The sequence below is a fragment of the Pieris rapae genome, chromosome 22, assembly GCF_905147795.1.
Source record: "Pieris rapae chromosome 22, ilPieRapa1.1, whole genome shotgun sequence".
NCBI lineage: Eukaryota > Metazoa > Arthropoda > Insecta > Lepidoptera > Pieridae > Pieris > Pieris rapae.
In genome coordinates, this window is record NC_059530.1 from 3569161 (window position 1) to 3584276 (window position 15116).

Sequence of the window (15116 nt, forward strand, 5' to 3'; positions counted from 1 at the left end):
TAATAAGACTGTCTGAATATCGCGTGGTGTAATAAGCCTTTAAATGAACAATGGATCAACTAAGAACCAGTGTGACCAGATTTTATTTGACGAATCTACAATCTACTGCTTGTGGAAGATAAAAAACGATTTCTACTAACAAAATACCAAAAAATCTACGTGTTACAACGTAAAACATGAATGTTTTCTTGATAAGACGATAAAATAATAAAATGGTTGAAAAGCAGCAAGTTCAAAGGCAAACATTATGCTGAAATTCAACCCAGGATCACCAGTAAACCATGGTTCTTTAAAGCTAAAAGTTAAAATATTAAAAAATATATCAACAAGAATAATTAATTAAGAATGACATGCCACACATTAATGTATCTTGTGAGAAATGCTGAAATATCCTTTCATATTCCTCTAAAGATGCCACTCTACTGAGTACTTTACAGTTGCATGCTTTACAATGAGTTCACGTAGTTTTGTTTGCCTTAGATTTAGATCACAAACTTATGATCGACGGATCTTGCCACCATTCTTCGTGATATCATTGTGTAAATTTACGTTTTATTTTAAACTTAACAATATTATACCTCAATAAATTTTAAAAAGAAATTATCATGTGAATACACTTGATAAAACCACATTTTATTAGTTTTATTCTCAATTATACTTTATTTTTCATACAAATAGCCCATTATTAATTAAAACCGAGTGGCAACATCGTCACTGTTTAGTTTTGTAGCGTATCGTAGATACGCACTAAAAATGTACATACTGTTTGGTGTAGTAGTTTCTATACGATTTTGATGTATGTGGCAACATAAATACTGGACACTAAGAAAAGAATAAAACAGACGTCACTCAGAACAGACTTTTAAGATGAGTGAGCATGTATTTTTTCCTTTGAGCGTTTCTATTAGAATATAAATTAATCACCGTTGTTTGTGAAGTAATATATCAATTTAACAAAGATAAAAATGGGTTGTGATTTATAAAAATATAGAACATCCCATAAATGGTGACCCCGACGTGATCAGTTTATTATATATATTTCTATAAATTCACAATACAGTGAAGTGTGAACTCTGAAATGTGAATGTTTAAAATACCTGTGGATGTTTTACTAAATCTGTGGAGCCTGGTGTCATGTAATTGCACTTTTATATTATAGATTGCTTGCTACTCTAACGGCTTACAGCCCATACTCGTTGTTTTCTATTTTCCAGTTTCCACTGAATATTCAAATAACTTAATATTTAGACTAAATGGATCCACTAGAAGACGAGATATGTCATGGATGCTTAGATTCTGAAAGAAAATTATCAAACCTACATGATTGTAGTCTCAAGGAATGTTTCAAACTTATTTTAAAAAAAGCTACAGTAAGTACAATATAAATAATATTTTAGAAAAATTTATAGAATTTTGTTTGAAAATTTGTCGACACGAATATTAATTATAGCTGATTGAGAGATCTTCAATAATTAAGGTGTTTAAAATACTTTTTTTAAAGAAACTTACTTTTCATTTCAGGTTTCTATGGAAACTATCCAACTATGTTTTGAATGTGTGGCTATACTCATAAAGATTAAGAGATTTCAAGAAAAAGTTATAAGTTCAGAAAATCTTTGGAAGTCAATGAAGAAGGTAATATTTATTTATTTTGTTGATATTTAACTAATTTTTAACAGAGTTCATAAAGGTTGATATTGTTTTGTAATTAAAATAAAACTTAATGTAGGCTAATTTCTCACCTGATGATTGTACTTTATTTTTCCACCCTTCCCAATCAGTTTCATTGATAATTTTTCTATATATGTGTTTATAATAGATATGACATTGTGTGCCCAACTCATTTGAGTTTTATAATAACATAACTTTGGTTTTTAAACTCTATAAGTAGTTACTTTTACACTACTTACTACACTATTATAATACTGCTTCTATTGAATAGGAAAAATACATAAATTTCATCTGAATAGCTTATCAAATAACTAGTGAAGGTATGCCATTAAAAGTATTTCTTCTTTTAATTACATTTTTCCATTACCTCATGCTCATCTTACTTTGTTTGTAATATATACCAAACAGCAATATGCACTGCTATGTCTATTTAAAGAGTTTTTAATTAACTAATGGCAAAAACAATTTTTTTAATACATAATGAATGGAAATATTACAGTATAAAATTTTTCAAGAAAAGCCATGTAAGCCCCTTTATCAATTAAAAACTAAATCAGTTTAATTTCACTCTCTTGAACAGCAGTAATCTTTCCTTTTTCTGTCTAATTGTGTTTAGTCTATGATATAAAGAAACAAATGAGCACTTTAGTTAATATTGACATTGTTTTATTGTATATATAGAACGTTTTATCTATGTCATTAATTATTTATATTAAACTATTTACAATTTTAGAACACATTACAATCTCAAACCAGCTTACAAAAAAAAACTCTCTTTAATTTTTCATTATTACAACACACAAGTGCAGAGAATTGTGAAATAATACGAACATCCCTAATCATAAAAAATGAAAATGATGATTTTGAAGAGACGGATAGGGATGATTTCAAACAAGAGATTGAAGACTTTAGTGTAGAAACGGACATAATAAATGAAGACTTAAAACTAGATTTATTGAAAGACCTCACTGAGAGAAACATTTATACTGAGGTGAAATTGAGTAGAGAGGAAATTGAAAAAGAAAGGGAGGAAATAAAAATAAGTGATGCTTATGTCAATGCTATGCTTAAGTGTGAGTTGTGTATAACTACATTTACAAATAATGAAGATCTTAAAGAACATATAAGTGACAAACATGGTGATGTAAGTATTTTTTATTTAATTTTAATTAATTCAATCTATTATATATAATTTAATATATGGGCTATTTCAATATCATGACATTAACCATAATTCAAGTCCTGGAACCTTGTTAACTAAAAACAGTTATTGTTGTGTCACAGATTCAAATCTGTATTACCCACTAAAAGAAATTAGAAATTGTCTTAAGTATTCTGGTTACTAAAACTTTTTGAACAAGACATAGGTTGGAGCCTTAAATGATTGTAACTACACCCATAGTCTCTCTGGTCTACTTTGAGTTGTGAAAGGTGCAGTGAAAGAAATAAAATTTAATTGAATATGTTGCTGTAATCTAATGTATAAGTGTTTTGTATATATAAGTTCTAAGCAGTCTATATAAGGGCATTCTTTCTTAAAAGGCCGAAAACACATTTGTGAGAATCTGGTTGTGCCTTGATGGAGGTCGTGTGTGTCTAGAAGCTATCATTTCAGATCAGATGAGGCTTCTGCCCGTTTGACCTGTTCTATGAACAGTTAAACCTAGATTAAGATTAATTTTAGTCTTCACAGCATTTATAAATACAGATACAAATACAAAATAAGTTAAACTATGTTTTGTTTTCAGAAAACCAAATACATCTGTACAATATGCAAGTGCACATTTAATTCTGCCATATCATTTAAATACCACACAGATAGACATAAAAAACGTTATCAGTGCATGGTCTGTAACATAAGATTTTCATACAGAAGGGATGTCATCAAACATTTCAATCTTGTACACTGTCATGGGTATGTTTTATTTATTTATTTATTTACCCTTTATCGCCTTATTATTGTTTTACCTATTTATCTGTGAAACCATTTCTCATAATTTAGACTGTGCAACTATTTAGTTTAATAACTTTTAAACAATAATTAATAGCAAAGGTATAAAATACTTTATACATATTTATTTTCATATTGATTGTAAGATTTTCTTTGTACTTGTTGACTTGTACTACCAGAAAGATTTACAATATATTACCAATTGAAATCATTATACATATTATTAGATTAGTGGCTGGTGTTGCATAGCTTCTTTCATTCTATGTATATTATATGGCAAGGCTTAACTTCTGTGTAATTAAAAGGACCTTGGTCTGTCCAGCAAGTAGGTGGTCGGCCTTTAAAACACGCAAAGTACGCAAAAGCCAGTAGACTAACAGTCATCGTAAATATTTACAATTTAGTTTAACACGACACTACAATATGTATAATTGCAGTTGTTTTCTACTTAATGTATATATTTTAATGTTACCATAATGTATATTTAACAAGTCTTTTTATTATTTCAGAGTAGAAAATATATCTTTTGAGAATGGTACACAAGAGAGACTAGAAGCACCAGCAGATATGTAAATATCTTTTGTTAATTAATTTTTAAATTTGTCAAATTAATTTACTAAAAAAGGAAAATTTGAAATGTCATTAGTTTATAGTAAAATCTCCGAAACAACTTAATGGATCTCCCTTGAATAGTTTACTGCTATGTAATATATAAAAAACCTTAGCCACAGCAACGCTTGGCCGAGTCTGCTAGTTTAATATAAAGGAAGAATAACAAAAACCTTAATAAACCTTTTTTATCTGTTAAAAGATTTACAATTATTAAATAGCGTACAAATTCTTAAAAGGCCGGCAACGCACTCGCGAGCCCTCTAGCATCGAGAGTGTCCATGGGCGGCGGTATCACTTAACATCATGAGCCTCCTGCCCGTTTGCCCCCGGTTCTATAAAAAAAAAACCCTTTCAGCGATAAGCAAGATCTATTCTCGTGTGACGTGTGTGAGAAGTCATTTAGATGGAAGGCGTCTTTGCGAAAGCACATGGAAGGGCATCGCATCGCGAGTGGACAAAAACGGAAGCCATACTGTGAGCCATGCAAGTACGTGTTATTTTTTTTATTTACTTTAGTTTTTTTTAGCAGTGTTGGCCTAGTGGCTTCAGCGTGCGACTCTCATACCTGAGGTCGTAGGTTCGATCCCCGGCTTGGACCAATAGACTTTGGACTTCTTCTCGAACGGTGAAGGAAAACATAGTGAGGAAACTGACATGTCTTAGACCCAAAAAGTCGACGGCGTGTGTCAGGCACTGGAGGCTGATCACCTACTTGCCTAAATTATTACTAAATGATTTACTAAAATAACCATGAAACAGATTCAAAAATCTGAGGCCAAGACCTAAAGGGGTTGTAGTGCCACTGATTTATTTATTTTATTTTTAATGTATTCTAGTTCTAGTCTATTTATGTATTTGGTTTTTTCTGCTTCATATATGAAGTATTATACGTATTATATAATATATATTATATAATTATGTATACATATATTGTTTATCTATGTAATATATTTGGCTTTCTGTATTGTCTTATATGTATAAGTATAAGCTGTAATTACTTATAATCTATATCTATACTAATATTATAAAGAGGAAAGGTTTGATTTTTTGTTTGTTTGTATGAATTGAATAGGCTCCGAAACTACTTGGCAGATTTGAAAAATTCTTTCACTGTTGGAAAGCTACATCATTCCTGTGTGACATAGGCTATATTTCATTTTCAAAAAAAATAGGCATCCTTACTAAAATTACGATAACATTAACATTTGTTTATTATTTGATAAAATTCTAACAGATGGCGCTGAGTTAAAGGTAGTTTATAATATCTTAAATGGAAAAGCGATTAGATATTTTTTTACCTTAAAATAAACTTTATTCTACTTAAACGAAGTCGTGGGCATCGACTAGTTACTTATAATTAAAAGTAATCAGGTGAGCCTCCTGCCCGTTTGCCCGCTGTTCTATAAAAAAAGTAGAAAAAATTTATAACATTAATATTATTGTTTAATACTTATGTTTTACAGCTGTGTATTGTCGTAATTTATTTGATTTAAACTTACCAAATATAATTAGGTGTTCCTGAAGTCGATTTCCACAAATTACTAGTCTTTTGGTGAGATTCAGTGTGGGGTCTTTTAATATGCTTTTGTATGTAAAATTCTAAACTTTTTTGATGTACGGAAGTCAGATTAGCCGATGTCTAAAAACACATGATGCAAAATTTCATACATAATGGATTGTTTCAGAATACACTTTGCAACCACAGCAAATCTAAAGAAACATGTCCGGATGAGCTCCAAGCATCAAATACAATTGAAATTAAGGTTAGATTAGAATACATTACCTTAATATTCTTAAAATTTTTAAAATGTTTTTTACGCCGGCTTTTTCTCTCGGCCAACACCCTCTGTCTTCTTTGCCGATGAGTAGGGATGCCAACAGGCTCGAATTTAATGACGTGGAATAAGTGATACCATGATCTTATGTTCCAAAATAAACGTTTTTTTTTTAAAGAAACTTAATTTTAATACTAACATTTACTTATTAAAAAAATGTTTTAGAAAACTCAAAGATTCCAACGAAGACAAAACAGATGCGATAAAGGAAATTCGCAGCTCAGTAAATAGTGCACGTGAAACGTACTCGTGCTCACAGTGTGATAAGAAGTTTCAATGGCACGGGAATTTAATGAGGCATATGAATAGTCACAGGGCAAAGTAAGTATTTCCGAACCAATTCGACTTAGGGTCCTTCAAGAAAAGAGCGTACCAATTCTTAAAAGGTCGGCAACGCACTCGCGAGCCCTCTGGCATTGAGTGTCCATGGGCGGCGGTATCACTTAACATCAGGTGAGCCTCCTGCCCGTTTGCCCCCGGTTCTATAAAAAAAAAAAAGTATCTGGACTCATACCTAAGAATTTGTTGCGTTTGTACCTAATTTTAAATAATATATAAATATTTGTTTTTAATGTTAAATAAAATATAAAGATGATTCTAGTTGCCTCTTCCAAAAGCTAGTTTTGTGTGAAGAGGAAGGGGCAAGAAACTCCTTTCTAACTTAGAACAAAGGTTATTATTATTAGTTTTTGAGATACAAATGTAGGTACTTAAATTCAATTGATTTTAATAAATTTTATTTATTTAATATATTATTGGTTATATAGGAACAAATATTATATTGTGTAAGAGGCAGGCTTGTTCATTGCACGTTTAAAGAGAGATTTGAGGAATTTGACCACGCCTTTTATTAACTGCGAGCAGTGTTGGCCTAGTGGCTTCAGCGTGCGACTCTAATACCTGAGGTCGTAGGTTCGATCCCCGGCTGTGCAATGGACTTTCTTTCTATGTGCGCATTTTAATATTTACTCGAACGGTGAAGGAAAACATCGTGTGAGGAAACCGATTTATCTTATTTTATTTATCTTAGACCCAAAAAAAGTCAACGACGTGTGTCAGGCACTGGAGGCTGATCACCTACTTGCCTATTAGATTTAAAAATTGATTATGAAAGAGGTTGTAGTGCCACTAATTTTTTTTTTAATTTTTATGAACTGCGTAATATTGCGGCATTATATTTCATCATTTCCATACTATCGAATTATGATATTTTTATTGTAATAAGATTTTTTTCCGCAGAGACTTAATACAAATATAATTTCAGGGCATCTGGTGAATTAGTGTGTATGCCGTGCAATCGTTCTTTCTCTTCTATAGCAACATATCAACAACATATGAAGATCAGCAAAAAACATGTCTCGGAGAATGATTTTAAGTAAGTATGACTCAATTTAAAAACATTGTAAAACATTACATATATTTAGAAGAAAATTATTTGGTTATAAGGAAACATTTATATCAAAATTATATTCTCTTATGGAAAAATGTTGCTCAATGTATGAGAAAAAAAATACTGCAATTCTATCCAATTACAAACTAATTTACTCACTGATATTAATTTATAAAAAGTATCAAATATTATGAAATTATTTTAAAGCCTTAGAAATAGAGCAAGCAATAAATAATAAATCATTTAAAGTCCAAGGAAAACACAAAATATTTTAACTTATAGAGGTTATAAGTTATCAAGGGTCTATGTTAGGGATAATTTAATAAAGGTAGGTATGTACATATGTATTTACCCTTATTCCTATTTTTATTTAAAACTAGCAGACTCGGCCAAGCGTTGCTGTGGCTAAGGTTTTTGTTATATTACATAGTAGTTAACTATTCAAGGGAAACGGTAGGAGAACTTATGTGAAAGGTTGGTACTTTTAACACAGCGCCATCTGTTAGAATTGTATCAAATAATAAACAAATGTTAATGTTATCGTAATTTTAGTAAGGATGCCTATTTTTTTTGAAAATGAAATATAGCCGATGTCACTCAGGAATGATGTAGCTTTCCAACAGTGAAAGAATTTTTCAAATCTGCCAAGTAGTTTCGGAGCCTATTCAATTCATACAAACAAACAAAAAATCAAACCTTTCCTCTTTATAATATTAGTATAGATAGTATAGATAGGAATAAGGGTACATACATATGTACATACCTACCCTTATATTTCAGAACTAAGCGTGCTTACACATACAAAACATGGATGGCTGTACAGTCTGTGTTTATCTTATATCTTTAAACGAGCAATTCTTGTATATAAATATATAATTGGAATCTCGGAATCGGCTCCAACAATTTTCATGAAATTTAGTATACAGAGGGTTTCGGGGGCGATAAATCGATTATGCTAGGAATCATTTCTAGAAAATGTCATTTTATTTGTGTTTTATCAACTTAAACATAGAATTGCTCGTTTAAAGATGTCAGTGAAATAAAAACTTAAATATGAATATAATTATCTTTATTCGATAATTATATTCATATTTCATAATTTTATTAGTTGTATATTTTTTTTTTTTCATTGACAGGTACATGTGCAGCGATTGTGGGAAGCGTTTCGCTGATAAGACTCGCCTTAAGGATCATATAGATTGGGAGCATTTGAAGATTTTTAAGCACACATGTAGCGATTGTCAAAAAGTGAGTATATCCAACTATTCTTCTTCTAAAGAAAAACACTTTTTTACGGATTATAGTTATGTATTATTGTATTTAAACTTATAATTATTTAGACATAATTTTAAATTATATTATATATATTCTTCTTCTTCTTCTTCTTCTATATTTATTAGTTAAACCTATTGTGGATACATCCAATGTGTTTATTTTATGTTTTATTTTTAACTTTGTTTTATGGAAAAAAAATAACTAAAGCGCAGTAGTGATTAACGATAAATATTAAAATTAATCAAAAAGATTTTATTTAAAAGAAAAAATATTAGCAAATACTATCACCTTCGTATATGAAATTGATTTAAAAACATCAAAAGAATATTTATTTATTCACACTGTTTAATTGTACTTTTACGAAACACATATACATAAAAATAGTAAAAAATATAAAATCTAAATATAAAAATATTAGAATATACAACTTGAACATAGTTATCGATTTCCATGCTACCTAGACCTAACTTGACGATGTCGAATGTATATAATATAATGTTTAATAACTAAAAAACAGCGTTAATGTTTTAATTATTAATTTATTTTATTATTGTTTATATTGTTATTTGTGTGTGTTTCAGGCGTTTAAAACCCGTACATCGTTATATCTCCACAAGCAAGTGGTTCATCAGAAGGAGACAAGCGAACACCTATGCGATACGTGCGGAAAACATTTTCCAGTGAGTTTTTATGCAACAAAATATAACCCTGTATTTCCGATAAAGTTAGTGTCCATGGGCGGTATTTTTTTTTACTTGGGGAAATGCATTGCGAGCCTTATAAGGGTTATATGGAACTCGTTATTGTGAATACCCACTAAAACCCCAAGGCTCCACCAACAATCGCCTCATGCGGGATGCGGTGGTATTGCTTAACATCAGATAAGCCTCCGAAAGGTTTTTTCCATATCTAATAGGAGTATTAGATATGAAAAAAACCTTTCGGTGGCTGAGATTCAGAAACATTACATCGTTTTTAATTACACGATTGTCCGTTTGGTGGCGCCAAATTTGCAGAGTCTGGTTCTAGTCACCGATTTCCATCACTCATGTGTGTCGGCCTTTTCTGCGTGCTTTTGACAAGTTATACTTGGTGCTGTCACATTTCTGAATCCCACCCTAGGTCACGAATGGGTGACGTAATTTGACTTAAACTCAAGAATATCAAATCGTATTTTTCAACTTGGTGGGACAGTCTCCCGCCTACTATGATTGTTTTGTTATGGGCGTGGTCCGTGTTGAATTTAATTCACGTATCGTCTGTTGACGTTCATCAATTTTTACTTTTCAGAATCACTCCAAATTACGTATACACATACGTGCGGTTCACTCGTCGGTAGCGGCCTATAAATGTACGAGTTGTGGTGCGAAATTCGCCTGGCACTCGTGTTTGTCGAGACATATGCGTAGGCTTCATAAGAAACATGTCTAGATGAAATTTAGTTTATGGTATCACAGTTCAAAAATCTTTTGATAGTCTATATGTACGTCATATACGTATACATACGTAAACTGTCGCCCGTTGTTAAAATAAACACTTTGCAAGTGCTACAGCAAACTTTTATTGCTGATATAATTGAAGGGAAATGAGCAGTGTTGGCCTAGTGGCTTCAGCGTGCGACTCTCATACCTGAGGTCGTAGGTTCGAGCCCGGCTGTATATTTCCTTATATGGAAATTGTATTCGTTTTTACAACAAACTCCCAAGCGAAATTAGAGAACTGTCACTAAATAAATTCAAAGCCCTTGTTAAAAGTAAATAAATTAATAAAGCCTTTTATAAATGTGACGAATACCTAAATGATCCTAATCCTTGGGATTGATTTGCTCCAGTTCAAACGATTTGTATTAAAAACTTGGCGATTGAAAAGAGTGGGGGAAAGTTTCTTGCCAGTTCTTCTTACCCGCTCTACGTCCTTGACTTGCGAACTGGTGGTAAATGTAAATTTACGATTAATTTAATTTGTTTTTCTTGACGTTCATAAGTGTACATGTTTACCTAAATGAATAAAGATATTATGACTATGACTATGACAGTGGTAAATCTGCATCTAAGGGAAATGCATTAGCATATTTGCTTCTAAGCATTTTATTAACCGTTATAATGTACAGTGAAGAAAAAAAATCAAAGGTGATAAGAGTAAAAAGTCACTATAATTTACAAAAAGTGCAATGTAACAAATTATGTTTATATTTATGCGTCCGATAAATCGTGATTCATCGGACTTTTATTTATCTATACTAATATTATAAAGAGGAAAGGTTTGATTTTTTGTTTGTTTGTATGAATTGAATAGGCTCCGAAACTACTTGGCAGATTTGAAAAATTCTTTCACTGTTGGAAAGCTACATCATTCCTGAGTGACATAGGCTATATTTCATTTTCAAAAAAAATAGGCATCCTTACTAAAATTACGATAACATTAACATTTGTTTATTATTTGATACAATTCTAACAGATGGCGCTGAGTTAAAGGTAGTTTAGTTTAGGTCCGTGTCGTGGTACCAACGTTTCACATAAGTTCTCCTACGGTTTCCCTTGATTCATTTACTACTATGTAATATAACAAAAACCTTAGCCACAGCAACGCTTGGCCGAGTCTGCTAGTATTATATAAATTTGTAAGTCAGATTCAGGCACTGCAACTTCACAGTCTTCGCCCTCTTCAGTTTCATTGCTCTCATTTTCTGATCACCTGTTTCAAAATCTAAATCATCCCTAGACTTCCAATTCTCGCCACAATGTTTTTTTAGTAGCTCGGCTGTTTTAATATGCCTGTCAACCATTCACACATACCAATCATAATGCTGTTTTTGTTCTGTGCCCCATATCCATCGGCCACCAATCTAATTTTTTTAACATTTTCATTGTGCACTGTATTTTTAAGCGTTTTGTAGAATGCCGACGCTATTTCATTTGCGCCTTTACGGTATTCTGTTTAATGTATTTTCCGGCACCGACTTGACTATTCCAAAATTATAAATGTATTGGCGACTGTAATACGCCACTTGATCTGATATTTTAGGTAATACTTGATTTTTCTGGCAATCGAAAGAAAACGTAACTAAATCATCTCTTTCTTCTTTTAGTAGTCGATAAAATGCTATGAAGTTAGTACGTACTTGGAGTTCATTGAACTCTTTATACATTCTCCACATTTTTTGATGTTTAGAGTTGATGGCAGATACTTTCTTAAAACGGCCGCACTTCACCGCAGCCAGGTGATCAACGGCACCCGTGATTTATTAAATCTGTATCTGCAGTCATGTATACGATATTTTATTTAAATATCAAGTCAAGGAAATGTTTTCCCAAACATAAATTAAAAATATTATAATGTTTGTGCCGTTAATTTTCCGACACGCATTTTAACATAATCGCAATTAAAAGCCGCTAGGGTAACCCCTTCAATATATTCGCATTTTGATTGCCTACGACAGTAGTGGCTTTCAATTCATGGTATGGAAATTGCAATTAAAATGTGCCCTGACTCCGTCTTTTATTGATGCTTCAAGCTGATAATGATTGTTATGTTTTTCTCATTGTTCTTTGAATTTTACCATATTGGGGTTAGATTGGTATTTTTTAACAACAGTACTAATTACTGTAACAGATATTGTACACACTCGTAGGGTTGCTGTTTAGAGGCAAGCAGGCATTATTATGACTTGTAAAAATAGGTTTAAAGACATTTATTCTCATAATAGACTTTAGTCACTTACATGTGAACACTTATATGCTAACGTTACAATTTGAAAAAAAAAAGAGACTTGGTATAACTTGGATGAACTTTCATTTTCGTAGATTGGGATCACTCAATAGATGGTATTTTAATCTTAATTTAAATATTGCTAGGCTGCCTGCACTTTTTACATTTTTTGGGATTCTATTATACCGCAGTACTCCCCCAACGCTCAATGTTTTCTTGCCGTAATTGGTTCTATACTTAGGTAGAATTAAATTATGAGGGCGTCGTGAACTGCGCTTTTGAATTTGATTTATTTGAGTGAATGTAATGTTAGTGTGTATGTAGTCATTTAAAATTTTTTTAGATTAATAAGCTGGTATTGTATTGAAATAATTGTTTTATATTCATCAGTTTTGTTTCTGAAAATTACCAACGCGAGTGTGTCGTTATTTTAGTTCTATTTCGGTCTGGTTATAAAAAAATAAATTGTGATTGTGCCTTCAGGGCACCAGTATTCCTATATTCATTAAGGATATCTGTCCTGGTAAGCAATTTTTGTAGAACACTGGCCTTTGTTTTTATCAAAACAAACCGAACTCATTTTATTTTCTTCTACATTTCTCTTCGCTTTCGACATCGAGGTATGCTTTGCCACTGTTTCTTAATAGTTTCGGCAAATTTTTCTCCCATGAATTTGGCTTTCCGTTTGCGACTACTTCTTTCAATGTTTTCGTTTTCAAAACAATAAGGAGAGGCCGACTGAACACTAGATATTCAAACGCTAATTGTGAAGGCCAGCAATAAAATTCTACAATTAATGGTTACTTAACTAAATATGATAATTAAGTCGGCCCGATATAAGATGCGCGACAATCATCTATATTACACTTATGGCTATTTGAAGTTTGACCGGTCCGATGCTAGGTGTCCGATCAAAAAGCCTCTGGTCCTCTTTTTTTTTTTAAATTGAATTGCTGTTGGCCTTAAGGGCCTTTACAGCTCAGCACGGGCTGTTTGGCGAGCTTAGCTCTGCCGGAAAGGGTGGGGTTCCCGCGACTCGCGCAAGGGCGTCTCCTGTAAGACTCGAACCTCGGATGCCTCTGGTCTCTCTGCTTTTATTAAGTTGTTGCGTCAGAGGGGTACCGGTATATAGCATGCGGGGCGAAGGGAGTGCAATGAATATGTTACATGCTGGTAAATTGACTGTTGTCTGTAAGTCGTTTCGTTGAGCATCAAAAGTTTCAGATGCGAGTCTCTTCGCTACATCGTCGAAATACATATCTGCTAACAGGTTACTGTGGCTGGATTCTTCAATTCTCTTTATGTAAACCAGAGGTTCCAGGTGACGGTGATGATTCTTGTTGTCTGTTTTGAATTCTGAATTAACAAAAACATTTTAAAAAGCCAAAATCCAATCTCTTCCAAACGTTCTGTAGCCTAGTCAGCGAAACATTGGTTTTTATCTTCACGTAACGTACACTTTTTACAGAACCAAGAGAGTTCCTACAATTATTAAATTTACACATATTTCTAGAATCCATAAATATTTTTCCAGACCAATACAATCGCAACGCACGTCAGTAGAGTGTAGTACTTGTACACCTGTCGGGGTATAAGACCGTAGGTACTGTAATATCTTGCCGACTGTTAGTACTGGGTCTTCCCCATTTATTTCAAGTAACTTTGATATCTACATTAAGTATTGGCTACGTAAAGTATTGTAATTACAATGGATTTTATGTAATCATCAAAAGTGTTGGCATCAATCCAACCAAATGTCGTTCTATTTTAACGTGTGCCTTTAGGTCCACCGGTTATCCAAGTATCATATATATTGTTTTATAAATTTATATATTGTTTTATAAATTACATATGGGGGTAGAAGGCAGAAGCTCTCCTACTGCATTATCAGCCATCATTATAGATATTGATGATTTAGATTAAGTACTCATTCAGGGTACTGAGTTCCCCATTTCACTATAACTTTTTTACGCCCAGGGTCATCACAGGTTCGTTTCGTCGTAATTAATTCCATTTTTTGGATGAATTTCTTTCAGGGATACCTCTAATTCGTCAAAGTATTCTTTAATTGTTTCGGATGAGGTTCTAATTTGATGGTCTAAAGGATAACCCCAATACGAGGCAATTTTATACTTGAAAAATAAAACAATGATGAAAAACAAAACCAAAGAAGTATCTTGTACGACTGGTATTGAGGTCTTTTTCGTTTTGTGCTGTAAAAAGATCAAGATGATCTATTTGGAAAGGCTTTGAAGGTGGAGGTACAAGTTGTACCGTACAACCAAACATCTCGGATCTCTATCTAATCGATTTTATTTATATATTTACGATATTTTCATCCTCGATGTGATTTGGGAGAGGAGCTCGCTAGTTTAAATTATTTGTCCTAATTTGTCTTCTTATGAGTTTGTGGCATTTGATTTTCGCAGCTTTCAAAGGATCAGCTAATCGCTGACCGAATCTATTGCTTGAAGTTGTTCTTTTAGATCTTTTTTAAGGTTATATAGAATAAAGTTTCGTCATATGAGAGTCTTGATATTGGGCGTAATGGTAATATTTCTTGTTTCCGCAGGCCTTTCATTATCGGGACACACCTCAAGAAGCAGATGGTCATTCCCATCCTCGATAATGCCAATCACCCAATGGCCTTCGATATGCCTCCCACGGTTATACT

The 15116-nt window shown here is 32.4% G+C and overlaps 1 protein-coding gene across 1 annotated transcript; it reads left to right on the plus strand.

Annotated features, from left to right (window-relative positions):
- Nucleotides 1-992: 992 nt before the first annotated feature.
- On the plus strand, nt 993-10373 carry LOC110999142 (zinc finger protein 431). Its single transcript, XM_022268063.2, has 13 exons — nt 993-1136; nt 1215-1370; nt 1522-1635; nt 2405-2815; nt 3420-3586; nt 4132-4191; nt 4590-4721; nt 5920-5997; nt 6235-6390; nt 7334-7444; nt 8596-8707; nt 9316-9414; nt 10025-10373. The coding sequence occupies exons 2-13, from the start codon at nt 1254-1256 to the stop codon at nt 10163-10165; spliced, it is 1698 nt and encodes a 565-aa protein (XP_022123755.2). The 5' UTR covers nt 993-1136; nt 1215-1253; the 3' UTR covers nt 10166-10373.
- The last annotated feature ends 4743 nt before the right edge of the window (nt 10374-15116 follow it).